This window comes from Acomys minous (genome assembly GCF_964271855.1).
Source record: "Acomys minous genome assembly, chromosome: 14".
Classification (NCBI taxonomy): Eukaryota; Metazoa; Chordata; class Mammalia; order Rodentia; family Muridae; genus Acomys; species Acomys minous.
Genome location: NC_140496.1, coordinates 49,471,379 through 49,497,497, shown reverse-complemented (window position 1 = coordinate 49,497,497; position 26,119 = coordinate 49,471,379). Strand labels below are relative to the sequence as shown.

The 26,119-nt window shown below is 43.8% G+C and overlaps 1 protein-coding gene and 1 long non-coding RNA gene across 6 annotated transcripts in view; one reads left to right on the top strand and one right to left on the bottom strand.

Moving 5' to 3' along the window:
• The window catches only part of LOC311582543 (protein arginine N-methyltransferase 9-like), a 28,374-nt gene extending 8,760 nt beyond the window's left edge, over positions 1 to 19,614 (top strand). For 4 of the 5 annotated variants that reach the window (XM_084755690.1, XM_084755691.1, XM_084755693.1 and 1 more), the window contains 8 exons: positions 2,695 to 2,797; positions 4,260 to 4,366; positions 5,350 to 5,542; positions 6,603 to 6,786; positions 9,998 to 10,715; positions 14,532 to 14,685; positions 18,599 to 18,721; positions 18,994 to 19,614. In XM_084755690.1, the coding sequence (XP_084611816.1) occupies positions 2,695 to 2,797; positions 4,260 to 4,366; positions 5,350 to 5,542; positions 6,603 to 6,786; positions 9,998 to 10,715; positions 14,532 to 14,685; positions 18,599 to 18,721; positions 18,994 to 19,209 (1,798 nt within the window). In that variant the 3' untranslated portion in view covers positions 19,210 to 19,614. Of the gene's footprint in view, positions 1 to 907; positions 2,032 to 2,694; positions 2,798 to 4,259; positions 4,367 to 5,349; positions 5,543 to 6,602; positions 6,787 to 9,997; positions 10,716 to 14,531; positions 14,686 to 18,598; positions 18,722 to 18,993 lie in introns of those variants that run through there. The other variant, XM_084755694.1, reaches the window with a different exon arrangement.
• Positions 16,379 to 19,063, bottom strand: LOC311582563. The gene is made up of 2 exons (XR_014774143.1): positions 18,957 to 19,063; positions 16,379 to 18,362 (listed from the first exon to the last, which is right to left on the bottom strand). It is a non-coding gene; the product is annotated as an uncharacterized lncRNA (long non-coding RNA).
• Positions 19,615 to 26,119: the final 6,505 nt, after the last annotated feature.

Here is a 26,119-nt window from a genome sequence, read left to right as displayed (position 1 = left end):
AAAGGTATGCGCCAACATACCTGGCTAAACTCAAATGTCTTTGTCCATAAAAGTAGACTGACTTCCTGTAGGTCAACAGTGTTAAATAACTGTGCTTACAATGTGAGCCATTCACCCTCAGCAGACATCATGTTTTCATTGGTGTCCTTGATTAAAATGAACATTTGGAAGTGCCAGTTGACAGAGTGCTTTGTCCTGTGTCCTGAAAACAATGAAAGCACCATTATAGAAGCCATGTTTGTATCTGCAGTCTCACCGTGGGCAGGAGAGCAGTGGGCTCTCAAAACAAGAAGGCATTTAGAAAGTGTCTGCCTATCTTTTCAAGCACTTTCCCCTTTTTAAAATTAAAGATTTATTTATTATGTATACAGTATTCTGCCCAAATGTATGCCTGCACACCAGAAGTAGGCACCAGATCTCATTATAGATGGCTGTGGGCCACCATGTGGTTGCTGGGAATTGAACTCAGGACCTTTGGAAGAGCAGACAATGCTCTTAACCTCTGAGCCATCTCTCCAACCCCACTTTCCCTTTCCTAATGTAATACTTGTATAGCTTCCGATGCTGTCTGTCTTCTGTCTCACTTAAGTGTAGTTCATACGTGAAGAACTTTTTTGGTGTTCTATTATTATTTGAACTCTGATTTTTAGATCTTCCAGTTTTAATAATGAGTGCATGGTATTTACCCTTCAGTGGTCTTTGTTGGTGAGGAGGTTTATCAGATCCTTATGCAGGTGTGTACTCATTTTATAAAAAAACAAAGTTGCCTTAGTTTACATGTTATAATAACAAAATATTAAAGGTCACAGAATTTAAACTACAGGCACATCATTTTCAGGCAGGCATTCTCCTGGCTGCAGTTGGCTACCTGCTCTTTTTGTCCTCACGTGACTTTGCCTCTGTTGGATTAGGACTTCATGTTGGTGACCTTATTGAACTAACGGCCTCCTAAGAGCTCTGTCTCCAAATACAGTGCTGTTAGGGTTAGGGCTTCAGCATATGATTTGGAGTAGCACGAATTAGAGGTTACTTTTTATTTTTTTGGTTTTTCAAGACAGGGTCTTTCTGTGTAGCCTTGGCTGTCCTGGACTCGCTTTGTAGACCAGGCTGGCCTCGAACTCACAGCAGTCCATCTGCCTCTGCCTCCCGAGTGCTGGGATTAAAGGCGTGCACCACCACGCCCGGCTCAGAGGTTACTTTAACTTGTAATTTTCTCATAGACTGCTCTTGAAGCAAGCTGAAATAAGTGTTTCTACTTAGACTATTATTCATTCACTTTGACCATAAGCAGATTTCTGGACTAAGTTGTGAGACTTGACAATTTGAAATATTCTAAGGGCGTGTGGCCATAAATACTGAATGCTTTCTGTGCGTAGATATAATTGGGTCAGGGCACTATGGAGGACACGCAAGTCATCCTACCCTTCAGATACTTACAAGTCTGGAGAGGGGCATAAGGAATATTTATGAAATTTTGGTATATCTTTAGACTACAGTGCTGACAGTGAAAGTGAAAGGAATTCAGAGAAGGAGCAAAGGGAGTGTCTTTGAGTTGTCTAGGCAGGATGAATGAATGAAAGCAGTGCCATGGAGGAGGTGTTTGCAAAGACCTGACAGGTGGTAAGAGAGACGCGGGTACGTGCAGTGTCACAGAAGGTACTAAGAGAACTTTTGAGAGCGAAGCTTCTGGTCAGATTCAAAACTGGCCTGGCAGCGTGGCCAGTGGGTAAAGACATTTGCCAAGCCTGATGACCTGAGTTCAGTCCCTGCAACCACAAGGTAGAGGGAGAGTAGTGTCTGACACTGACATGTGCACTGTGGCACGCCTGTACGCACACAAATAGTGCACACACATATTCATACACAAAACAAACAATTTGTTCTTAAAGACACCTGAAAAGGAAGTTCATGCCGGGTGGTGGCTAGATCCAGGACTAACAGAGAGGCCCTGTCTGGAAAACAATGAACAAAACAACAAAAAGAAATAAGGATCATTGATGGTGGAGAATCTGTGGCTGTATTCCTTCCCTGGTTGGTTTCTGCTTTTTTTTTTTTTTTTTTTTAAAGAAGAAACTTTTAAAAATTAAAAAATGTTATGTACATTGGTGCTCTGCCTGCTTGCATATGTGCATATATGTGAGGGTGTCAGATCCCCTAGAACTGGAGTTATAGACAGTTGTGAGCTGGTATGTGGGTGCTGGGATATGAGCCCGGGTCCTTTGGAAGAGCAGCCAGTGCTCTAACTACTGAGCCATCTCTCCAGTCCCTGGTTTTTGCTTTTTAATGCAGGGGTTCATGCTTCAAACCCACTATGTAGTCAAAGATGACTTTTAACTTCTGCCTGGTCAGCGTGCTTTCAGGTCCCAGGTTCTGGGTCTAGAGATAGAAACCACCATTCCAGGCTGGGAGAGAAACATTTTATAGAGTGAGAGTTAGATGCTCAGTGTTTAATGTGGGCACGACTTACCCTTAAGGACTTAGGCAGTGAACAGAGCCTGGGAAAGTAACCCTTCTGTGCCCAGAGCAAGGAAAAAGAGTTCATGATCAAGAGAGGCGGGAAAGATACTGAAATGTATTAGAACATTTTACGTAGAGGTTTTCTATAACATATTTGCCCTTTTGTCTGAGCTTTGACAGTTTGTATAAACAGCATGTCAGTTTACTTACATGTATCTTTAAAACATCATTCTATAGAGTGTCCCTAGTTGTAACAGAAACTGTCGATGCAGGTGTATTTGGAGAAGGAATTGTGGAGAGTTTAATTCATGCGTGGGAGAATTTACTTCTTCAGCCAAAGGTAAGCAGCCTGCAAGCACTTAAACTCGAGCGTGTAGTCATTATTCCAAGGGGCTCACTGAGTCCCGAGAGTGTGTGCAAGGTGCGAAAGATAAGAGAAAGCACTTGACAGCAGTGTAACACGATGTGCACTGCACACACCAGTCCAGTTCACAAGGGAAAGCGCTTGACAGCAGTGTAACACGACATGCACTGTACACACCAGTCCAGTTCACAAGGGAAAGCACTTGGCAGCACTGCATGCACCACTACAGGAAGGAGGGACTCTGGATGAGCTTATGTGTGGAAGTGCTGACTAAATTCTTGACTATAGTTGTAGAAGAGGGATGTGCTTTGAATCTCCCAGCAGTCAATGCGTGGAATTTTGGCAAATCTCTAGGAAAAGGGTAGTAATGTTAGTTCAGTGGAGTTTTCAGGTACTCACTGAACTCAGGCTCCTAGACAGCACACTGAGCTCTCCTGTAGCCGTGTGTATATTGTAGTTAATTTACTGTATGTGTTAATGCACTGTGGTAAAATCCAGTGATTACAGAAGATGATATGTATGGAACATAGAAGAGTCGTTTATTTTTCAAGTTGACTTTTTTCCAGTTCTAGAGATGACCTTGGTGCCTTACACATGGCCAGTGCACTACTGCGGAGCTACATTTCATGCCTGGTTTTATTTTCTTTCTGTTTTTAAAGATTTAATTATTTTGGGGGCTGGAGAGATGGCTCAGTGGTTAAGAGCACTGTCTGCTCTTCCAAAGGACCTGAGTTCAATCCCTAGCACACACATGGCAGCTCACAACTGTCTCTAACTCCAGCTCCAGGGGATCTGATACCTACATACCAATGCACATAAAATAAAACTAAAAAAACAAAACAAAACAAAATAACAACAACAACAAAAAGCATTTAATTATCTTTACTTTTGTTTTATGTATTTGAGAGTTTTGCCTGCATGCATGTGTGTGGTTGCCTGTTGGGGATCTGTGTGTGAGACTCACATGTGTGCAGGGCTTGTGGAAGTCGGAAGAAGGCATCTCACCCTGTGGGACTGGAGTTAGAGAGGGTTATGAGCTGCTTGTGGGTGCTGGGAGTCGAACCTGGGTCCTTTGCAAGAGTAGCCAGTCCTCTTAACCTCTGATCCATCTCTTCAGTACTTTCCTTTTTGTTTTGTTTTTTGTTTTTTATTAAATCATATTTTAAATTGACATAGCTTTATACTCCTTTCTTTTCTTTTTGTGCTTGTATTCTAAACATTAAATTACATTTATATTTATTTGGTTGGTTCGTGTTTTTTGTTTTTCATGACAGGGTTTCTCTGTGTAGCCTTGGTTGTCTAGACACACACACACACACAGACGCACACATACCAGTGAAAATACTTTTTAAAGGAAAAACTCCTTAGCCTGTATATAAACACACTTACGCACATACTTATTTGTACATGTAGTGATGTGACTTTATTATATTTTCAGACCAAAGGAGAAAATGGAAATTGTGGAAAGTATGGGAAAGTTATACCAGCAAGTGCTGTTATATTTGGGATGGCAGTAGAGTGTGCAGAGATACGAAGACATCACAGGTAAGTAAGTGGTTAGAGAGACACTAAGCCAGGCAGTGGTGACACACTGGGTGGGGAGGCGGGGCAGAGGCAGCCAGATCTCTTGAGTTTGAGGCATGGTTTACAGAGCAGGTTCCAGGCTACACAGAAAAACTCTGTCTCGAAAATCCCTCCCACCCCGAGACCCCCAAAATAAGAACACTATTTCACAGCTTAGTGCATGCTTGTAATGCTTAGTCTTATTTATTTTAAGTAGAACTCTAGGATCAAAGCCAGCTTTATTTTCATACAACTTGTGTGAGAAGTTGTGCAGAAAAAATTTAAGTTCAGATTGATTTTAATTGAATTTCAAGTAAGGATTTCCAGTGTGGGGCTGGAGAGAGGGCTCGGAGATTAAGAGCACTGGCTGCTCTTCCAAAGGTCTTGAGTTCAATCTTCATCTCTCCAGCCCGCTTTGTGTACTTTTCAAATGTTTATTTCTGCATGTGTGTTTGTGTAAATGTGTGCCATGTGTATGTGGTATCTGTGGAGTCCCTAGGAGGGTGTTGCATCCCCTGTAGCTGGAGTTGTATGTGGTTGTGAGATGGCTGACATGTGTTGGAACAACTGAACTCAAAGCCTCTGCAACCACAGCAAGCATGCTTAACCACAAAGCTGTTAATTTTTTTTTTTTTTTTTTTTGAGACAGGGTTTCTCTGGGTAGCCTTGGCTGTACTGTATTTGCTTTAGAGACCAGGCTGGCCTTGAACTCAGAGATCTGCCTGCTTCTGTCTCCCTGAGTGCTGGGATAACAGTCATGTGCCACTACACCTAGCTCAAAGTTGTTAATTTGAATATAGACTTATTTTAATTTTTTTCTTCATGTGATTATGGATATAATTAAGAAATCTATGGCCATGAGATTTTATTTTATCTTTATGTTTATATTTTCTTGACTATTAGATGATATTTGATAATTTACAAAATCTGTGTTATACCTTACCTTTTCTTTCAACTCTTACTAGGGTGGGTGCTAAGGACATTGCTGGTATCCATTTGCCAACAAATGTGAAATTTCAGAGCCCAGCCTATTCTTCGGTAGATACTGAAGAAATAGTTGAACCATACACCACTGAGAAGATGAGTCGGATTCCTGGAGGATATCTGCCTTTGACAGACTGCTTCCAGATTATAAAAGTTGATTTCAGCAGTCTTCAGGTAAAAACAAGAAGTTTAATTTTAATGTTAACCACCTCCTCCCCCCCCCCCCCCAATACTCACTAGTAAGAGTTTCTCTGTGTATCTTTGAACTCACTCTGTAGACCAGGCTGGCTTCCAACTCCAAAATCCGCCTGTCTCTGCCTCCCGAGTGCTGGGGTTAAAGGTGTGCACCACCATGCCTGGCTTTCTTTTTTAATGTACATGAGGCTCCACTTATGAAGAATGATAAGCAGCAAGTTAGAATTTCTTTGAAAGTATTCTTTTTCCATATCAGGGGAAAGCTCCCTGGGTTTGTTGGGAGTGAATGCTGTCCTGTGTGCTGTTGTGAGCACTCCCTGTGATGGCAGAAGGAAGGTGATGCGTGCGCTCTTAGCGTCAGATGCTTCGCCTTTCACTGGCCTTCTCTTGGCGTGGTCTGTAGCTGTTCTAAGTTCACTTTTTTGTGGATGCCGGGTAGACAAAGTGTTCCAGGAGTAATGGGAGTGCGGCTGTTAAGTACTTTATCACAGCTGGTTTTTATTTTAATAGTTTTCATTTGAAATTTTCCTTAATCCACATACACCGTATAAAAGCTTTTAGTTTAAAAAAATAATGTCTGCCTGTTTAACACTTTTAAGGAGTTACAGAACAGACAGAAGACGCCCCAGTGTCACCTTTTAAAACGTTGCCTCCTTCCCCTGCATCCCTTGTTTGAAGTGTGTCATTCCGGGCTTGCTTTTCTTTCTGTAAGCATGCATGTACACATGCATAGTTTCCAGAATAAAACAACGATGTTGCTTTGCTGCATGCATTTGTCATCTACCACTGTGTAACTGGTGGTTTTTTCTTATCAGTAGCGTGTGGATGTGTGTCCTGTCTGTTTAGTACACATGGTATTCTGTGATTCCCTAACTGTGCAGGAAAGGACGGTGAGCTGCAGAGAGGAGCTGTGTGACACCGAGCGGGCGGCACAGTCAGTGTATAAAGCCTTCTCATTCTTTTTTATTATTTAAATTGTTTTGGCTCCTTACTAGTTTCCTAACCTCGGTTTTCTCATCCTTTTTACATTTCTTTTCAGGAGTTGAAAAGTCTTGCAACTAGAAAGCCGCAGCCTCTTGCTGTCCCCGCTGTTAAGGAAGGCGTGCTGGATGCCATCGTGGTTTGGTTTGTTCTCCAGCTTGATGACGAGCACAGTCTGTGCACAGGCCCCGCTGAGGAGACGTGCTGGGAGCAGGCTGTTTACCCAGTGCAGGCCCTTGCAGGTGAGCGTTGTCTCCTCAGGAAATACCTGCTCTTCCAGAGGACCAGGCTCAGTTCTCTGCACACACACTGCAGCTCAGCACCGGCTATACCCATAGCCCCAGGGGTCCAATGGCATCTCCTAAAGTGCAAACATATGCCGACAAAACATCGGTACATTTAAAAATGCATAAATAAATAAATCTCTAAAACATTTAAATCAAACCTTAACACCAAATCAAAGTTAGTTGCTTTTATCAAGTAAATGTTAGTGGCCAAAAAGAAAAAGCAAATACTTTGGAGATGAAGTTTTTAGCAAAAGAGGTATTACTTAAATATTTCAGAATTACAATTTTCTTTGTTCAAAAGTAAATTTAAATAGCGAACGTATAGTTTGGAAGAGAGATTAAAGCCAGCTGTGGTGTTGTGTGCAGCTAAGCACAGCACTGTCAAGGCATCAGGAGGTAGGCTAATCTCTGGGAATTCAAAGACAGCCTGGTTTATATAGCAAAAGCTAGACAGACCAGACCTATATATTGAGACCCAGTCTCAAAAAATAATAAGAGAGATAAAATCATTCCTCTGGAAAGTGAGAGAGAGGACTTAAAAGTTCCTGGGGGTGAGATTGAGAGTACACACATGATAAAGATGTGGTGTTTGTGTGTATGAATTGTCACAAGTGTACATTAAAGTATTTATTAGAAACAAAACCTGCCTACAGTGTCACATACCTTTAATCCCAGCACTCTGGAAGCAGTTTGGGGGCCAACCAAGGTTACATAGTGAATTAAATTTTAAATAAAAATTTAAAATATTTATATATTAAATTTTAAATAAAAATTTAAAAATTACTCCATGCTTCTCAGTTACAACTCTCATTACTCATTTGATAGTTTCAATTATTAGTTATCAGCAGATGAAAGAAATGCTGCTTTTAAAAAAAAGTAAAAATGATGGGCTAGAGAGATACCTCAGTGGTTAAGAGCACTGGCTGCTCTTCCAGAGATCTTGAATTCAATTCTCAACAACCACATGGTGGCTCAACCCTCTATACTGGCATCTGATGCCCTCTTCTGGCATTGAGTAAACATGCATATACATAGACACTCATATACATTAAATAAATAAATAAATCTTTTTAAACAATGTAAAAATGAAACACTTCACTTGCTCAGAAGCAATGCTAATCCTCTCACTATTGTTCTAATTTTATTTTATTTTTTTAAAATATTTTTTGTTTATTTATTATGTATACTGTGCACATCAGATCACATTACAGATGGTTGTGAGCCACCATGTGGTTGCTGGGAATTGAACTCAGGACCTCTGGAAGAGCAGTCCGTGCTCTTAACCGCTGAGCCATCTCTCCAGCCCTATTGTTCTAATTTTAGTACAACTCCTTCTGAAGTGAGCACTGCTGCTTTTTAAAAAAAGGGGTTAGAAAAGTATTAAATGCATGAGTACTTAGCCATAGGGACCCTGATGACGCTGTAGAGCCCAGGTCATAAGAACGTGTGTAGCAGGGCTGGAGAGATGGCGCAGTGGGTAGATGCGCTTGCTTGCTGCCACTGTGTGCATTTAAAATGGTCTCCCTGAGAACGCTTCAGAGACATTAAATCAGTATAAGAAAACAAAAATGATGAACAAAGATTTTCAAACGTGGCTTGCTGAGAGCAAAGCTTTTTTCCCTGTGTATCTTCTCATTCCTACAAGACTGTAAGGGTACACTGCATCAGCCTGTTCTCAGGCATGGCCCAGTAAGAGCTCTGAGACCTTACAGCAAGGCCAGCAGAGTCAGTCACAACAGGGCCAGAGCTTCAGGTCAGCGTACAGGCCTCGGCAGATCAGATCAGGGACTACACAGACATCTATTTCCTTTGTGTGTGCCTGTCTTGTGTGATGTGTGAGATGTTTCTTGGAGGAACGTACATCCCGTGGCATGCGTGTGGTCGGGGGACAACTATCCCTTATTTTCTTTACTTGGTTTCTAGGGACTGAGCTCAGTTAGGGTTATGAAGCAAACTTTGTGGCCTCAAGCGATCTGCCTGCCTCAGCTTCCCACTGTTTGGTAGTACAGCCATGTACCACCACACTTAGGTATAGATTGTATTTTTATCTGGTCCTAGAACCAATAGGAATATGACAATTACACACAGGGACTCTGGAGAGGAGCACAGTATAGTCCTTGCTGCAGGGCATACGCTTCCCTGAACCTGTGATGTCCCTAAACAAGCAGGTTTCCATATGCTTAAGGAATATTAGATACTATTGTGTTGTGCTTTTGTTCTTTTGGAAATTACCTTCAGAGAAAAGAGTGTCTGTTGAAGCTACAATGAGGCTTGCTCCCTGAATTTCATCTGCCTTTGCATCTAGACAAAGCCTCTTTTTATCCCCACATCTTCCTTAGTTTGGCAGCACATCTACTGATTGTAATAAAAACAAAGTCAACATGAAGTTTTGTGGTATGTCTGTAATTCCAACACTTGCGGGGTAGAGGAAGGAGAATCAGCAGTTCAGGCCAGCTTTAGCCACTTGCAAGTGCAGCCCAGTTGCAGCAAGAGACCTCAGCGTTCTGGAGATGCCAGTACCGTGGGAATAACTGCCAAGACCAGCAGCAGCTGTGGAGTGGACCGGGACTCAGCTTAAATTGACTAGGGATCAGTTGTGCCGGCTAGTTTTGTGTCAGCTTGACAGAAGCTAAAGTCATCTGAAAGGAAACTTCTTAATTAGAAACTGCCTCCATAAGATGGGGCTGTGGGCCAGCCCGTAGAGCATTTTCATAATTAGTAATTGATGGGGGAGGGCCCAGCCTACTGTGGGTGGTGCCATCTCTTGGGCCGGTGGTTCTGGGTTCTGCAAGAAAGTAATTAAGCTGGCTGGTGGTGGTGCACGGTTGGGAGGCAGAGACAGGCGGGTCTACAGAGCTAGTTCAGGATAGCCAGGCCTACACAAGGAAACCCAGTCTCCAAGGTTGCTTGAGGAAGCCAGGAGGAGCCAGCCAGTAAGCAGCACCCGTCCATAGCTCCTGCTTCAGGTTCCTGCCTTCACTTCCTTTAATGATGGACTATGATGTGAAAGTGTAAACCAAATAAACCCTTTCCTCCCTAGCTTGCTTTTGACTAAGACAATCAGTTATGTATATTTATATATATTTATATATATATTTATATATATTTATATATATATTTATATATATATTTTTCTTTTTCTCTCAATCCTTTTCTACTAATAAAGACTACTGGATAAAGCCTGGGGACAGTGTGACAATGGAAGCATCTTGTCAAGATTGTTACCTAAGAATCCAGAGTATCAGCATCTTGCGTCTGGAGCATGAAATGGAAGTTATGAAGAGTTTTACCAAGAGTAAAGACCTGTTCTCTCTAGGAAATGAGGCGGAGCTCTGCAGCGCCCTGGCTAACCTTCAGACCAGTAGACCAGACGCTCTGGAGCAGGCCTGTGTGTTAGAGCCCACAGAGATTGCTTTGCTTAACAACATCCCATATCACGAGGGCTTTAAGACGGCGATGAGGAAGGTGTTGTCTTCACTGGCTCCAGAACAGCCGTGCCAGCCCATGGATACTCACTGTCAGGATATTGAGATGAACTCTGGGAGTGGACAGAGTGACAGTGTGCCGAGCACCTCTGACCCCTTCTACGTGTTGGACGTGTCTGAAGGCTTCTCTCTTTTGCCCATCCTTGCTGGAACACTCGGTCAGGTTAAGCCCTACAGTTCTGTGGAGAAAGACCAGCATTGTCTCACTTTGGACCTCATATCTGAAGCCAATCACTTCCCTAAGGACACACTTGAGTTTTGGCTGAGACACATAGAGGATGAAGCTGCTGTGTTGCAAAGGCCCAAATCAGACAAATTGTGGAGCATAATTATATTAGATGTCATTGAGCCGTCTGGACTCATTCAGCAGGAAATAATGGAAAAAGCAGCAATATCCAGGTAAAACAAAAAACATAAACTTCACCAGGGTTTGTTGTTGTTGTTGTTTTGTTTTTTAATTTTGTGCACAATAGGGGTGAGCTGATATCTTACTATCTAACTGTACCTGACAGCAGAGTTTATTCTGATGATGGCATCTAGGCAGGTTTGGGGTAGAGGCTGGAGGTTGCCAGGATAGCCTGGTTGACAACTTAGACCTTTCCTCTACTAAAACTCAGTTAATCACCAATAAGTAAATGAATCTTCACAAAAGCTGTGAATGAGAAGTTCACAAGCTTTCCAGAGCGGGCGAGCACGTCAAACCGTGGGAGAGTAACGTGCCTCAAGACTGCGAGGAGCTCTGAGTGTCCTCTCAGAAAGAGCTGTTTCTTCCTCTGATCCACCGTTTGCCACAGTATTCCTGGTGACAGCTCTACAGGGATTTACCCCACACAGCAGCTAGTTCTTAAATTCAGTGTGGTTCTGCAAGGTACAGGCCGAACCTAGAGGGCGTCACGGACGTCAAAAGTCAGGTGCACAGTGTAGGGTGTCGTCTCTACTTCTAAACCACCAGTACAAGTTGAACGTTCCCTTCAGTTTGTAAAACCCCTTCAGATTTGGTTGGGTTTGTATAGCAGCTCACAGGACCTAGGAAAGTGCCTGGCGTAGATGAACCTATAGAGGGTGCCGACGAGGAGCCGAAGGAGTGCTGCGTGGGAGTGTGCAGAGTGTCGGTGTCTGCCCGGACACGCTGAGCTGCACAGGAGCCCTCAACTCTGTCCCTTTGGAGTGGCATGGCTTCATTCTGTATGGGCAGCACTGGGTGTTAGTGATAATTTAACCTGGCGTTGAGACCAGGCAGGGGAAGAGGACAAAGGCCCAACCCCCTAGTCACTTGTTCTTTCTGGAGAACAAACCTGAGCCTCTGGTAGTCCCTAGCCCCTGGAATGGCCTTGATTTACAGAAGATATTCTTAGCATTTCCTTGACTCTGAGAAGCCTCCTCTTTTAAGAGTTTTGTGCTAAAACCAACAAAGCTAGCAAGCGCAAGGCCCTGGGTTCGGTCCTCAGCTCTGGAAAAAAAAAAAAAAAAAAAAAGAAAAAGCCGTATGTCCATCGTCTCTGCTTTCGAGTGCAAGATTAAACGGGAGAAGGCCCTTCACCAGACATCTTCTCATCTTCTGAGTCCAAAGAGTCCCAGTCCAGCACCTCTCCTTGCTCGTCTTCAGGCTCAGGGCCTCCACAGGGACTACAGACTTCTTAGTCAACCAGCTGTGCCTCTTTAAGAGGTGAGTAACTGAGGTTGACTACAGACTCTCCCTCGAACTCAAACAAGTTGTTCAGAAGAGTGTAGGATGAGCATAGGGCCAGCAGGTCCCAGATGCCTCCTAGATGTAGAGTGTCAGACTGGTAAGGGTAAGTCACGACCCTGAACCAGGCTAGGTCCTCTCTACTCAACGATTAAGCCTGGAGTCAGCCCTGTGTACGTGGTTCCACCTGGGAATGGGTGCTTCCATCACTTGCCCTTGCTATTCTGTTTCTAATAGCACGTGCTGAGTGTCTTCCTCATTTGCACCTTCCTCTGCTGTGAAGGCTCTGTAGATAAACACAAAGTGTGCTCATCTGGTTAATCTAGCTCTTGAACTTGGCTTGAGCGCTGCGCCCCTGCCCCTCCGTGAGTGCCAGCTCTGCAGGCAGGCTGCTGCTGTACCTGTGTGCTGCACACTAAGCTCTGCACCTCCATTTGGACTGCAAGGACTTTATCCACTCGCTTGTCTTCACGGCCCCTAAGTCTTAACAATCTATTTAGGGAAGTTACGTAGGAAAAATTTAAACACGCATATAATCTTTCAGATATGTACAAACTGGTCAGATGGCTAGTCTGCAGTTTTTAAAAAGTAGATCCTTACGTCTTTAACTTGGGTATAAAATTTACTGTGAGAGATGCTCAATATGGTACATTGCCCACCTTTCTGTAGTCCCTGCTCTGGAAGTTTAATTAAAAGATATTCCAAAAAACTCAGTAAGAACAAGGTTTGATGTTTGAAAATGTGACAGATAAGGAATGGTTTCATTTGGTCTTAGAAACCTTACTCTTCTATTTCTTGTAGAGCGATTTAAATTGTAAACATGACTGCTCTGGCAAGAGATCACAGCCAAAGACTTTGTAGGTCTGTGTGATCTGGCTGGAATAAAGACACGCCTTTAATTCCTGGAGACAGAGGCAAGCATATCTCTGTGTTCAAGGCCAGCCTGGTATAGAGCAAGTTTTGGCTAGAGAAAAACTTAGGTCCAGGCATGGTGGAATGTGCCTTTAATCCCAGAACTCAAGAGAGAGAGGCATGCAGATCTGAGTTCTAGTCAGTGCTGTTCAGGTCGTTCGGTTTCGTCAGTCAATTGAGAAGCAGTGCAGTGGAGTTTGTGGCAGTTCAGTTTGTGGAATTCAGTGGTGGTTTTTACCGGGAGAGTTTTACAGAGAGAGGTTGAAGACACAGGTGAAGACAGAATGAGCCAGAGAATGAGAAGAAGCCAGAAGATTAGAAAAAGATTGCTAGAGTTAGTTTGAGGCCAAGCAGAGCAATTCAGTGAGAAACAGAGAAGCTAGGTTGAATCAGTCAGCTGTGAAAGGAGTTTGAGCCAGAACAGCTGAGTTGAGCCAGCCAGCCAGAGTTCAGAAAGAACTAGAAAGGGTGAGCTTATTCAGCACTAAGTCTCAGAGGATGAAACATTCTAGACCTAGATAGGATTGTGTGGAGGTGAGACGCTTCCAGCTCTAGGCCGTGGTTAGCAGACAGAGGCAGTAAGCCTGAGACAACAATTATAACTAGGAGAATAAACGTTATATAACAATTTCTGCTTCCTTTTATGGCTCAGGTATGAAAAACAATACCCATGGTAGTTTTAGTGCCCTTAACTAAAGCCTCCGAATTCTTGGTACAGGAACACCTGGTACCCACATGCAGGGAATGCCAGCGTCCCACCAGGCACTTAATTTCTGCTCATAATTCTCTTTCCAGGTACAGCCTACTTAAGATACTTTCTAATAACCATATGCAGAGTTGTTAATACCATTTTGTGGGACTCAGGGGAGAATGAAGATGAATGTGCAGTTGCATGGGAAAGGGTTTTGTTAGCCTTTGTCTTGCTTTGCTTCCTAGAATATTTCAGTTTGCGTGTATATTTGCATTTGGAAGGTTTAATCCTTCACAGTGAATCATTTCAGACTTCCCAGAGAAGTTACAGAATAGTTCAGAGAACTGACCAAATGCTCTGTACCCTCATATACTAAACCATTCATAGTGGTGATGGTGTGAGACTATCCTGTTAGCCGTCCAACTTTCACCTTGCCTGAACTGCTTAGGACCATCAGTGTTGCAGCTCCTTACACATAATGATCACTGGTGGAGGAAGCTTGTCTACACATGAGGTTTATTACTATTTCATATGCATCTTACACAGTCTTAAAGTAGCTGTACAGGATTTTTAGTGCATTCATATTTTTATGGAAACCTATTCATGAAGTCATATATAGAATTTTCCATATATTGTATAACTGTTCAAAAAGTACTGGATTTTGGAATATTTGGATCTTTATGTGGGGAGGGTTCACTCACTGTTAATGATTGCAGCCTATAACTAAAAATTTACCTTAGTCTGGCTCCTGAGTTAACAGTCCAAATTTGACTTCTTGGGCAACTATTTCATGTGATTTAAAATTTGAGCTATTAGCCAATAATGACTACATATCATTTACACTTCACTAATTCATGATGCTTGCTTATTTATAGTTATAAAACAGGGAATTAAAAGGCTTTTAAAGACATTTGCCCTTCTTCAGGTGTTTACTGCAGTCTGGAGGCAAGATCTTCCCCCAGTACGTGCTGATGTTTGGGATGCTGCTGGAGTCCCAGACACTGGTAGAAGAGAGTGCTGTCCAAGGAACAGAACACACTCTTGGGTTAAACATAGCACCTTTTATTAACCAGTTTCAGGTAAGTGTCAGAGAGCTGGTCAGCCAAGATGTCACTGTCTCCCTCCGTCCTTGAGGTTTTACCTAGTGAGTGGGTTTAGCTGGGTTAGAAAGGCAGCCGGTCTCCTGGAGTAAAGGACCACATCACAGATGAAAATCAGCCTGAGGGTTAGAATAACCAAGGACTTTGTCATGAATGCAGACTAAAGTTTATCACTTTCCTCTGAATCCCTGTTCCAGATTGAAAATAAAACCGGAGCTCTTAGACTTTGAGAAAGGGCTGTACTTGTGTAACAAAGAAGCCCCCAGAAGCCTGTGTCCTAAGCTTGCGGTTCTGTAGTGAGACCTCAGGTGACTAAGGATTGGCCTGGGCAGCTGAAGCCCAGGTCTAGGCCGTCTGTCTGTAGGCAGCAGGGACATGTGGAGCTCAAGACAGGGAGGTGAGTTTCAGGTTAAGAAACAAGGAGTTAGGATTTAGAGAGAGAGTGGAAATGTCCCAGGTGCTAGGAACGACGAGCACACCCGTGCGTGAGTTTAACGTGTGTTTAGACAGAGTGCCAGGGAAGCCACGTGTGGCTGAAGATGGGGTGGAGCGGATACTGCCATACAAGCCAAAGCAGAATTCTGAAAAGCGGGATACTGAGTAGCAGTTGAAATGATGCCTGAAGGTATAATTAGTAAGCTCTTAGGATGCTGGTAGGAGTTCTGTGACAGAGCCAACTGAGGAATAAATTGATTAACTGCTTTTGGAGGCGGTTGGCTAACCAGGGTTTTAGTTAGCTGAATATCTCTCTTGTGAAGACTTAATAAAGAGAGCATATTTATCACAAGATAGAGATGCTTAAGCTGTGTCTGTTCATGTTTCCAAAAGGCCACCAGCTATCTTTCCAGTGTAATTTTTTTTGTTTTGTTTTGTTTTTCGAGACAGGGTGTCTCTGTGTATCCTTGGCTGTCCTAGACTCGCTTTGTAGACCAGGCTGGCCTCGAACTCACAGCGATCCGCCTGCCTCTGCCTCCTGAGTGCTGGGATTAAAGGCGTGCGCCACCACTGCCCAGCTTCTACTGTAACTTTTAAGAGAATGACTTAGTTTGGTTTATGCATGTGTGTTTTGTGTGTGCGTTGCTCACAGAGTCTAGAAGAGGATATCAGGTGTGGAGCTAGAGTGGCAGGTGGTTGTGACCCTGCATGGGTGCTGGGAACTGAGCCCAGGCCTCTGGCAGAGCAGCGAGCACTCTTGGCTGCTGGGTGTCTCTCCATCCCCTGCCTGTCTTGCTCTTTCATTCCCACTTGGTCCTGGCTCCGGCAGTTCTTCAGTGTGAGCAGAGTCTCCCCGGGCCATGCTGCCCGTTCACTGTACTGCCTGTTTCATGGCCACTCTGTCCTTAACAGCGTAGAGCCTTATAGTCTGTCTGTTTTCATATAATTGAAGGATTACCCTCCGTCCCCCGTTGTTCTTGGGTGATCCTGTCCTGGCTAAGCCCCACCCTCTGTGTTTCTATGTAACACCCTACAGATGACCCTTAATGCCGGGCTCTCACTTTAGTTGATGGCTGCTTATCTAAAGAGACCCCGTAACCTTTCTTGGCAGTTTTATATTTTATAGTCTTTTTACTCTTTGCCTTAGGTATTGTCTCCTCTCTTACAGTGGTAAACTACTTGATAAGTGCGTGAACCAATGAAACAAAATCAGAAGTTGTTAAAAGAATATAGTTCATTAAAAATCATTTAACAAATGTTTATTGAGCACCTACTACACGAACTGTTTGTTTGTTGTTTGTTTGTTTGGAGATAGGGTCTGATGTAGCCCAGAGGGCTTCAGTATGTAGCCAGGGAGAACGTTGACCTCCTGATCCTCCTGTTTCCATCTTCCCAGGCCTAGAATTAGAGACATTCCCAAGTTAGGTGTATGTATTAGTTACTAGTTGCTACAACAAAATACCTGAAAAAGGAATCTTAAAGTTTGAGGAACACAGTCCACCATGGCAGAAAATTTCATGGAGCTATGGCGGCAGGTCCAGGCAGTCAGACTACGGTGCCTTTCCCAGTACCAGTTAACCCCAGTGCAGGCATGGCTAGAAGGAAGCCTGAGCCCCCATGGGTGCTGCAAGTCAAGTAAACAGGCAGCCTGAAATCCTTCCCTATGCTACACTCCCTCCAGGGAGAGTGAGTCATGCTTCCTTAAACGACAGGCCTACTGCCCCATGTATGCAGCATGCCACCTTTGATTGGGTCAGGAATATCTCCCTCACAGGAGGCTTGAACCAGAATTGCTGTCTCCATGTACGTTGTTGCCATCTCTGTGTGAAACAGGTATCCCAGTATAAACCAAGGGTGCATGATGGGAGCAGGGTCTCTCTATGGACAGGGAGTAGGAGCATGGCCAGCGTGGTCAGGCTTCAGCAGGTTGGCAGCCAACCCGGACATCAGGTTAACTCTGGCCATTGACATAGACAGCCAGGCAGGGAGGTTCCAAGAGAGAATACACATCCATGCAAAACACTTTTATAGCCAATGAGAAGACCACTTAAAACTGTGTGAGCCCAACAGCGAAGTTTGCGGAAATTAATGCTCTTAACAGAGATGGCAGTGGGCAGCACCGATTGGCCTGCAATGAGTAGGAACCTGTAGTCTCTGACTACGAGGGGGGTTGGTAGACTGATTCAGGTCATCAAGGAACAGCAACAACAACAAAAATGGTGGGAGCCCATGGGCACATCAGTTATTGTCAGCTCCTTGAAAAAGCCGTATGTCCATCGTCTCTGCTTTCGAGTGCAAGATTAAACGGGAGAAGGCCCTTCACCAGACATCTTCTCATCTTCTGAGTCCAAAGAGTCCCTGTCCAGCACCTCTCCTTGCTCGTCTTCAGGCTCAGGGCCTCCACAGGGACTACAGACTTCTTAGTCAACCAGCTGTGCCGTGGCAGAAAGGGGCAAGACCTTCAACTCCAGCATCCCCGCTCTACAGTCAGGTTCATAAGGCGGAGTTTTATAGATTGGATGTAGAATGTAAGAGAGGACCAGGAAGGACACTTATCATTTGTTGGTGTGCTCAGCTGTGCTGTGTAGGTGTCAGGAGGGGTTGTTGAGCAGCTGGATAAGGCTCAAAGCTCTAGGCTGAGCATGTGAATTGGGCAGTCAGTATCATGTAGACAGCATTTAAAACCACAGGCAGACGGAACGGTAGGGGTGTGCAGAACATGGCTTGAGACCTGAGTTCAGAGAACTTGAAAGGCTATGAGCTCTAGATTGACGGTGACAGGCCAGGCCAGGAGGTTTGGCTGAGAAACAAAAGTGGGAACAGTCTGTAAGGTGTGAGTAGATCTGTAGATCTGTCTGTAAGAGGATTCCTGTCCCAGGCATTGAGAAGTGGCAATGGAGGGTTCTCAGTTACCAGCGTAAACAGGAGCAGATGGCACAGTGAGGAAGAGGGAGTGAATGCCTAGGAAAGCTGGCCCTGTCTGTGGCCAGTCTCACCATGAAGATTGAACCCAGAAGGAGAGCATCTTCTAAGCAGCCCTGTCGTTTTATTTTAAATGAGAGTGTGTGCCACCGTGTCCGGCTGAGTTTGGTGCCTCTGATGAAGCACAGTAGTACTTACTGTTAGACTGTCTGCTTGCTAGCTCACACATTCTAGGTACAAATGGTTTTGGAATTGTTTGGCCACTTAAAAGTTGATGTGTTTTCATCCAAGAGAAAGGCCTGTAGGTAAGAACCCAGTGCACGAGCTAGTTCATTCCTCCTGAAAACCTGGTCACGACCACAGCAAAGTTAGCTCATTCATTCCTCCTGAAAACCTGGCCATGAAGCTTCATGCCTTAGGTTGATGCATAAAGTAAAGGATAAAAAGTTTTGTCATAAGGAGCTAATTATAAGTCGAGTACAGAGGGAACCCTCACTGTGAAAACAATAAAAGCGAATGTTCCCTCTTTCTTCAGGTGCCTATTCGTGTGTGTTTGGATTTATCTTCGTTGCCATGTACCCCTTTAAGCCAGCCAGTGGAGCTCCTTAGAGTAGACCTGATGACTCCATATTTGAACACTTCCAGGAGAGAAGTAAAGGTAAGGACAGCTACAGGGGGGTCACTCTTCCCATGCAAAACATGGAACTGAAATGACGGGCACTATACTTACACGGTCTGTCATTTCCTTTGAAGATTTAAATCTGAATTTCTAGACAACATACAAAAATAGGTTAGATAAACATTAGAGTCTACAACTAGTTACTAAATTTGAATGCATGGTTAAATGTATTTCTAGTTCCTGTGTTCAAATTGATTCAAAAGAGAAGACTTACTTTCCTCGATGAAATGTTCAAAATTCACTTTCTGCAGGTCCGTGCTTGTAGGTCTGGACGAGTAACTGCTGTTCCGTTTTGGTTTCATTTGTGCCTTGATGATGATGTCAGGCTGAACACCTCAGGCGAAGCCTCCCACTGGAAGCAAGCTGCGGTGGTTCTGGATAATCCCATCCAAGTGCAAGCGGGGGAGGAACTTGTTCTCAGTGTTGAGCATCACAAAAGCAACGTCAGTATCACAGTGAAGCAGTGAGACTCCAGTCATGAAATGGATGTACAAGCTCCTCGAATGGTCCAGCATGTCTAAGTGTGGCCTTAATAAAGCACTCGGTAAAGGGCTTAAAGTGGAGCGTTATTCTAAAGTGTAGGCTTTGCCCTCTGGAAAAGGATACGTCTTTGGTTTCTTCAGATTAAGAAGCCATTTTGTTGGACTTCATAGGGACTTAAAAGATGTCTGCCTTCTTGCCGTGTCAGTTAAGACTTAGAGATCTTATCTTACAGTGGGGCAACATCTAGGCTTCCAGTGCAGACTGACAGCAGTGGCTGTGAGCCAGGCCTTGCTTCTGTTAGATATTAAAGAGCAAAGGGCTTCGGAAGAAATGTCCGCCATAGGCATTTTTCCCTTCTCTACTTGGGCAAGAAGATTAAACGCTGGTGGCAAACACTTAAAAATGCTAACGCAGAATTTCTCTAAGTTTTGATTTGAGTGCTCTGTTGCAAAGCTCTGTGACTCCATGGGATCCCATCTTTAATTGCTGGTGTTACTTTCTGAGCAGCCCGAGGGCTCCTCAGGGACTCCTCGTCTGTGTCTGCATCTCGAACTGCTTCCCCTGCTTTTGATTTTTGCTGAGTGTTTTGATCCTGTTCCTCTCTGTCTCCGCTCTCTTTCTGTCCTGCTTTCCTCTCCCTTCTCTCCTCTCCTCTTTCCTCTCTTTTCTCCTCTCTCTCCTTTCCTTTCTTTCTTTCTTTGTTCCCTCCTTCCTTCATTTTTTCTTTTCTTTGGACAGGGACCTATATACCCCAGGCTAGTCTCAAATTAGCTGTGTATCTGAAGGTGACCTTTCCTTTCTGCATCTCCTATCTATTTCCTAAATGCTGAGGTACAGGTGTGTTCCACCATACCTGCTTTATGCGCTGCTGGGGACCAAGCTCAGTGCTGTGGGCATGCTGCGCCCCATCTCTTGTTCATCCTCGCAGAGAGCCATCTCAGCGTCACTGAGTCGTCCTATTTCATTAAGTTACTTCTTTCCAACCACTACTTTTGGGTTTGGTTTGTTTTTATTCCTTCAAGACTTAGGGTGTACTGTTATTTATTTGAGATCCTCTGTTGTTTTTAATACGGGCATGTTTAGCAACAACTTTACTCTTACAAATGCTTTTGTTAGCTGAGCAATGGTGGCACATGCCTTTAATCCCAACACTCGGGAGACAGAGGCAGGCAGATCTCTATGAGCCTGAAGCTGTCTTAGTCTACAGAGTGAATTCCAGGCCCACCAGGGCTACACAGAGAAACCCTGTCTTGAAAAACCAACTGCCCCCCAAAAAGAAATGGCTTTTGTTATGTCTCATTGGTATTAGTATGTTCTATCTTCTTTTGCTTTGATTTTACCAATCTTTTGTTGTCTTCTTGATTTCTTCACTGACTGTGTGTTATTAGTGGTATGTTGCTGAATTCCCACAATTATGGATGCTCTGTAGTCTGCCCTTGCTGTTGATTTTCAGCTTTTAGCATTGTGATCAAAATAAAATAAGTTATTTAAATTTCCCTATGTTTGTCAAGGTTTTCTGTGCTATTATATGACCTATTATGGCCTGTTTTAGAGTCAGTTCTACAGGTTTCTGAGAATGTCTATTCTGAAGTGTTTTGATGGACTGTTCTTGTAGGTTTCTGGGAGGTCTATTGATGTTTGATGTCATTTAGCGCAAGTGTTTATATTTGCCAAGATGGCCTGTCTGTTGGTGAGAATGGATAGTGAAGTCACCTACTATGTGTTGGTGTTAATTTGTGACTTTTTATTTATTTGACTTAAAATGTTTATTTCCATGTGGTTTGTGTGTCAGGGGTATGTATGTGCTAGCGTGCGCTCACATACATACACATGCATGCTGGACCCTGAAGTTGATACTGGTCTTTTTCAATCCCTCACTCTTCACTTACTGAGGTTTGTTCTTTTGCTGAATCCAGAGAGCACCAGTTACGTCTAATCTGTCTATCCAATGTGTGTTGGGGATCCTGACTCTGCCTCCAGAGTGCTGGGATTACAGGCAAGCAGCACATCTCACTGGCTTGATGTCAGTACTCGGCTTCCGTGCTTCAGTCCTGCTCCCTGCATGGCAAGTGTTTTATCCGCTCTGCCTTCTTTGTATCACCTAATTCTTGACTTTACCCTTTGCAATGTTTGTTTGTGGAGTGGGTGCACATGTCAGCTGGGTGCATAGAAGTCTACAGTTTAATGCCTTATGCCTTACGCCTTTTGACTGTCTGGTTCTATCAGGCATCAGAACAATGGCACTTGGCTTGCTTCCAGTCCCGCTTGTTTGGAATGCCTTTTCTTTCCTTTCACCCCATGGTACCATCTGTTTATAGTGGAGGCACATTTCTTGGAGACAAACTGCTCATCTGTGTGTTGATGGGGGAATTGGGAGCCTTACTATTCAGAATTATTGAGAAGACACACTGGTCCTGTCACTTTGAACTGGCTGGTGTTTTCCTAATCTTATTTGACTACAGCTGCAGCATACAGTTTTCCCATAGCCTCTTGGGGGGGTCTGTGTTTTCCTCAATACAAAAAAATTCTCCCCAGTGTCTTCTGTTAACATGGCTTAGCAGTCTTGGGGAAGTTGGGTCTCTCCCCTGCCCCTCTTCAGCAGCAGCAGTTTGCTGGGTGTCTTACTTAGGGTTTCTATTGCTGGAGATGCCATGACCATGGCAACTCTTATAAAGAAAACCGTTTAATTGGGGCTGGCTTATAGTTCAGAGGCTTAGTCCGTTATTGACATGGCAGGAAGCACAGTGGCACACAGGCAGGCATGGTGCTAGAGAAGGAGTTGAGAGTCCTATATTTTTATCCAAAGGCAGCAGGAAGAGAGTGAGCCACTGGGCCTGACTTGGGCTTCTGAGACCTCAGCGACCCCCAGCGACACACTTCGTCCTGTCAGATGGCACCTGCCTCCACAAGGCCACATACATCCTCATCCTTTCAAATCATGCCGTTCCCACGAGCCTGTGGGGACATCTTCCTTCATATTAGCACACTGGGAATAGTAGTCTGAGATGGAGAGTATTGTCTTTCAGACACTGAAAACTTTATTCCTAACTTTTCTCTTTTAATCTTTTGTTAAGAAATATGCTAATTTAATGAGCCAGCCTTATAATATGAATTTTTTCTTTTCTTTTTTTCTTCTTCTTTTTTTTTCTCAGCTGTAGATATATTTCCCTTGGGTATATTTAGTGTTTTTTTTTTTTTTTTTTTTGAGACAGGGTTTCTCTGTGTAGCCTTGGCTGTCCTGGACTCACTTTGTAGACCAGGCTGGCCTCGAACTCACAGCGATCCGCCTGCCTCTGCCTCCCGAGTGCTGGGATTAAAGGCGTGCGCCACCACGCCCAGCTTATATTTAGTGTTTTGACTATAACATAGGAAGTTTGGTATTCTAATGTCTTTAGTACTTGTATGAACATCTTTCCTTAGATGTGGTGTAGTTTCTTGCTATAATTTTATGAAAAATATTTTCCTGTGCCTTTGACATGAAACTGTTTTTTGAGACAGACCTGGCTATCTTGGACTCGGTTTATAGACCAGGCTTGCCTTTAACTCACAGAGATCCTCCTGCCTCTGCCTCTTGAGAGCTGAGATTAAAGGCGTGCATGCCACCTTGCCTGGCCATGAAAACTACTCAATGTCCATGATTTATAGATTTGGTCTTTTCATAGTTCACCATCCTGAGTGTCTCAGGCATACATACATGCATTCATATACACACACACATATACGTATATATACACACATACATACATTACATATATATACACTTACATACATACACACATTACATACATTACATATACACATACATACATACACACATATACATATATACACACACACACACATATACACACATATATATGTGAGAAGTTTATATATATTTTTTCGAGACAGTTTCTCCTAGGTAGCCTTGGCTGTTCTGGAACTATCATTGGAGGGCAGGCTGACCTTGAACTCAAAGAGATCTGCCTGCTTCTGCCTCCCATATGCTAGGATTAGAGGGCAGGGATTGAAGACATGTGCCAACACTGCCCAGCCTAGGCACGTTAAAAAAAAAGATTTTTTTATTTTTTATATATATATATATGAGTGCTGCTTTTGCATATACACTTTCATGCCAGAAGAGGGCATTAGATCACATTACAGGTGGTTGTGAGCTACCATGTAGTTGCCAGGAATTGAACTTAGGACCTCTGGAAGATCAGATAGTGCTCTTAACCGCTGAGCCATCTCTCCAGTCCCCCACGTACATTTTAAAAATTAATGTATCTTTGTTACTAAATGAATGTCCAGTTCCTCATTGTCCTCAGGACCTGATATTGTTACCACTGCATGGCCCTTTGTATTGCTCTTTCCACAAGTCTCTTTATTTCAGTTACTGACATTTTCATTTCTGTTGTTTGGGTTTTTTCACTGTTTCTGTTTACTAGGTTCCATTTTCATAGCTTATACTGACCTTCTTTCACTCACTGTTTTCTCGGAATTCAGGAATTTGTGTCTTCCGTTTTGTTTTGTTTTTTGTTTTGTTTTTTGTTTTTTGATAATGTATTTGTAATTATTCATTTGAGTTCTTTGAGGTTTCAGTTAATGTGCTCTCACTAGGTGCAGTTACTGTAGGTTTGGTAGTTTTTACATAGCTTTATTGCCTTGTATTCCAGTTTCCTGTGCTTTTGCCTGAACCTAAACCACTGTTGTTAGGTGGTTGGCTGATCTTTTCCTTTTTTGGTATTGCCTTTGCGCTGGAGACATGGTCCAGCAGTTAACAGCACTGGGGTTCTTGCAGAGGACTTTGGTTCGAATCCTAGAACCTACATGCAGCTCACAACAGTCTGAAATTCCAGTTCCCGAGGATCTGATGTCATCTTCTGGCTTCTGTGGGCACCAGGCACGTGCATGTGCTTAGATTTACATGCAGGTGAAATGTCCATATACATAAAATAAAAAGTACGACTGGAGAGACAGCTTTGCAGTAACATGTGCTGTTCTTGTAGAAGACCTGAGTTTGGTTCCCAGCACCCACACGTGCCTCACAACCATCTGTAACTCTAGGTTCCAGGGGATCTGACCCCCTCATCAGATCAAGCACCAGGCACACAGGTGGTGCACAGTCATATGTACCGTCATAAAAATAAGCTTAATTTTTTAAAAATTATGTCTTTATCTGGGTGTGGTGATTCACACATTTACTCCCAGCACTCAGGAGGCACAGGCAGGCAGTTTGAGGCCAGCCTGGTGTATAGAGTGAGTTTCAGGATAGCCAAGGCTACACAGAGAAAGCCTGTCTCAAAAACAAACAAACGAACAAAAGCTAGGTGCTATCTTTTTCTGCTAGATTGCTGTTGCTGGCCTGCTCCCCAGAGTAGTCCTCTGACAATAGTGTCTACAGTAATGGCTATCAAGGGGTAGGCCAACTGTGAAAATACTGTAACAGCCAAATAAGAACCAACCATCCCTTAAACGCCATTTTATGAAGTAGAGCGGCACGGATATTTGCTACCATCAGTATGAAGCGGGCGGAAAAGAGCAAGAGTAGTGTTGAGATTTGGGTCAGTAGAGGTAGGAGAGAGGGTGATGAGAACAAGAAGGGGGAGATGACAAGGTTTGTATGAGGTAACAGGACAACCCCAGCTCTTAGGAGGCCGACACAGAGGCCCCACAAACCTGCTCAGGCCGTGCTGTGAGAAGGGAAAATACATAGGAAGGGGGAAGGAGTAGATGCAGAACAACAGCAGAGTTGGCAGGAAGTGATAAATGGTGCGGTGCGCGATGGGGGCAGAGGATGGATGAACGCCATCTGTCCCGTTGGCTGGATCCAGTCTCGTCTAGGCATTTCTGTCCTGTTTGCAGAAGCCTGCTGCGCTCCTGCGTCCTTTCACTGCTAAGTCCTAGCTGTTGGCCACAGGCCTGCGTGTTGCCCTCCACCCCCACCCCCACCCGCGGGGATCTTGTTTGGAGTGCTGCTCTTGCTTCTGGGCGTCCCTTTTGCAGGCTGGGTTACAGATGCTCTGGTCAAGCCTTCGGGAACCTGGTTGCCAATATTGACCCTGTTCTTGTCTATCCAGTGTGCAGCATGCTTATTGCGTTAGACCAGCCCCAGTCCCAGCTTGCCTCCGCTGCTTGTAGTTAGTTCTTTGTGTAGGATTGAGGCCTTATGGGCTTTTCCTTGTCCAGTTTTGTCTGTTGTTGCTCAATTCATGTTCGGGCAGTCAAGCTGATGAGACTTGACATCACTTATTAGGAGACACAATCGCACAGTGAACTCCCAGGTCCTCTGCTTCCTACAGTCTCTGCTTCACAATTCTACTATGTTCCCTGAGCCTTAGGTGTTTTGTAGATATATCCTTTGGGACTGGGCTCTACAGCTCTGCATTTTGATTGGTTATGGTTTTCTGTAATTGTCTCTGTCAATTGGAGAGAAGTTTCCTTGAGAGGTAAAAAGGACCCTGACCTATGGGTGTAAAGAGAAAGTTTATATATATATATATATATATATATATATATATATATATATATATATATATATATATATATATTATTTTTTTTCTTTTAGGGAATATGATGGCTTAGTAAATTAGTGTAGATTCTCCTCCAATAATCCCGAGCACTAAGCAGTTAGTTAGGTTTCCAGTCCAAGGCAGGTTTTCCTCTTGTTGAGCAGGTCTTAAGTCTAATTAGAGAGCTGTTGGTTACCGCCAAGGTGTGCATACCACCATTGCACCCTTTGCGCTATCCTGGCATGCTAGCTAGTGATGTAGTTCTGTCCTAACTGTGTAGGACTTTGGAAGCTTGCATGGTGCCTTCTGGTTGTGTGATAGTCTGAAAGTCACTGCCAAGGCCAGTGGTCCAAGGGCTTCTCTTCTCGATTTCCCATTTGTGTCTCTTGCGCAGTGAGTTGAT